General features: G+C 41.7%; 1 protein-coding gene across 6 annotated transcripts in view; it reads right to left on the bottom strand.

The window, feature by feature from the left end:
- sbf1 (SET binding factor 1) overlaps window positions 1–2,500 on the bottom strand; it is an 88,387-nt gene that overhangs the window by 27,400 nt on the left and 58,487 nt on the right. For all 6 annotated transcript variants that reach the window (XM_076302782.1, XM_076302783.1, XM_076302786.1 and 3 more), the window contains one exon: window positions 113–240. In XM_076302782.1, coding sequence (XP_076158897.1) covers window positions 113–240 — 128 coding nt within the window. The remainder of the gene's footprint in view (window positions 1–112; window positions 241–2,500) is intronic.

Here is a 2,500-nt window from a genome sequence, read left to right as displayed (position 1 = left end):
AAGTGGGTGGGATCACATGGTCGAATAGTTCATTGGCTGACACAGGCATGGGCAGCACACTGATTGGCTGAGATGGGTCTAGCGCAGCGAGCTGATTGGCTGAGGCGGGTACCTGGAATGTGCTGGAGCGGAGCTGCAGGCCCTCCTGGAGGAACTGGTCCATGGGCAGGCTGACCGAGATGCGCTTCTCCTTCGTCAGAGACGCCACAGGGAACGAGCGCGTCACCACCTGCTCCCCCACTGCAAGCACACACACACGCACACACACGCGCACACGCACACACACGCACACACACATGCGCACACCGCACACACACACCGCACACACATGCACACGCACACATTCCCACACCCACACACACGCACACGCGCATGCGCACACACATTCCCACACACACACACACAAATATTATGGTATTTAATCTGCTTTCAATCAATATGTCGTTATCATTTCATTATTTCAGCACACTGTGAATGTAGTGGTAGTTATGTGTGTGTGTAACTGAAGACAACAAAATACTGCAATACAGAAAGTGTCAGAGAAAGGCCTCAGGAAGCATTCTTGTGTCCTACACAGAGAATACGGTAATATGGCTGCAATAGCCTCAGGAAGCATTCTTGTGTCCTTCTACACAGAGAGTACGGTAATATGGCTGCAATAGTCTCTCTCCCTGCCACCACATACCATTCTAACCATTCTAAATGAGTGTGCTCTGGTGTAACAACCCTCTGTTCTGCTCCATTGTGTGTGTGTGTGTGTGTGTGTTGATCCAGCCGGTCATTGAGCACGCCATTGAAGATGTGATCCTAAGTAGAGAGGATGATGTTGATGGTGTATGTGTGTGTGTGTGCAGGTAGTTAGGTGTGCCCTTCAACACAAGGCAATAGGTGAATAAGAACATATATATATATATATATATATATATATGTGTGTGTGTGTGTGTATGTGTGTGTGTGTGTGTGTGTATGCATGTGCATGTATATATGTGTGTGTGAGTATGTATGTATATATGTGTGTGTGTGTTAGGGGTGGGCGATATGGACAAAAAATAATATCTCGATATTTTTTGTGATTTTGACGATAACGATAATTAGTCGATATCCTTTAAAAAAAATATTTTGTTAAAGTCTGAGTTACTTTACAGCTCATTATTTATGAATAGCATCATTAGAATAATAACCAATAACCTAACCTGTGACTTTTTAACCAAATCAACCAATGCATTGTCACTCTATGACACATTTCCAATTCTGCCCCCACTTGTGTGTGTGGCAATGACATGGTCTAGCCAGCTACATTAGAGAAGATGAATAAGCCTAACAGTTTCCCAAGAGAAAGTCTGAAGCTGAAGTTCCTTTCAAACCTTTAAATAGGATTCACTGTAAAACTAAGAGCAGACCAACAGAGTAGCCTACATCTCAGTTATTTTCCTTCTATGTTTTGTTTTAGAGCAATCACGTAGGCTAGCATTCCAAGTTACAGAATAGAAACTAATGCGTTAGCTTATGGCTAATGTATATGAAGAAATCCCATAGAGATGCTAACGGTTAGCATAATCGGTAAACGTAGATATTTAGAGCGAACTTCAATCCATTTACAAAAGAGTTACATGAGAATAGTTATTTGTTTACAACTGACTATTAAAATACTCAAAGGCTAATGTTTTCTCTCCATATAATACCGTGTAGGAAAAACGTGACTGTCTCATCAATGCTACTTGAACAGAAGTAGCCGCATAATCCCAAGTAGGCTACTCTCGCTGCACAAAATAAACATTAGGCTGCGTGGGACAACGTTGTGACCCACTAGTGATCACGTGACACTTGCTCTGCTGCACTTCTCCCGCATAGCCTACCTCCTGGGAATGTATGAGTCTTCAGTGCGTGATTTCGAGTGTTTTTTCTCCCTATAAGTAATTTAAATACTCGATAATGTAAATTTGCACATCATTAAAACAACAATCACGATATTATCGCAGACGATATATATCGCCCACCCCTAGTGTGTGTGTATGTATGTATATACATATATATATGTGTATATATGTGTGTGTGAGTATGTATGTATATGTGTGTGTGTGTATGTATGTGTGTGTGAGTGTGTGTGTGTGTGTATCAGAGGAGGCTTCTATAAGACTACAGGTGAAGCAGTGCTTCACCAAAAAAAAGTAAAAAACAAAACACAAAAAAAAATCTTATAATAATCCCAATTTTACTCCTTTGAAACAGAAATACAGTCACGAACACAAACTGTTTTCCTGAAATCAATTCTGTGAGTGACAACAGCGCCATTAGTCACCCGCGGTGGAACAGAGAATTACAGTGAATCAGACTGCTTCACCAACTTTTCGTTTTGCTTCACTACCATAGATATCTTTTCTTTCTTACTTCAATGTAAATCGAGTGAAACCCCAGGCGGCTCGTGGATTTTTTCCGTTTCAATTGATCCTTATGGCAGATAAGTCCCACCCGTGAAGCAGTGACCGATTGGGCTGAATTT

This window comes from Alosa pseudoharengus, unplaced genomic scaffold (assembly GCF_046254945.1).
Source record: "Alosa pseudoharengus isolate Yale_2024_CS ecotype anadromous, Long Island Sound unplaced genomic scaffold, YU_APseudo_1.1 YU_APseudo_1.1_scf_24, whole genome shotgun sequence".
Classification (NCBI taxonomy): Eukaryota; Metazoa; Chordata; class Actinopteri; order Clupeiformes; family Clupeidae; genus Alosa; species Alosa pseudoharengus.
This window is presented reverse-complemented; position numbering and strand designations above follow the sequence as displayed.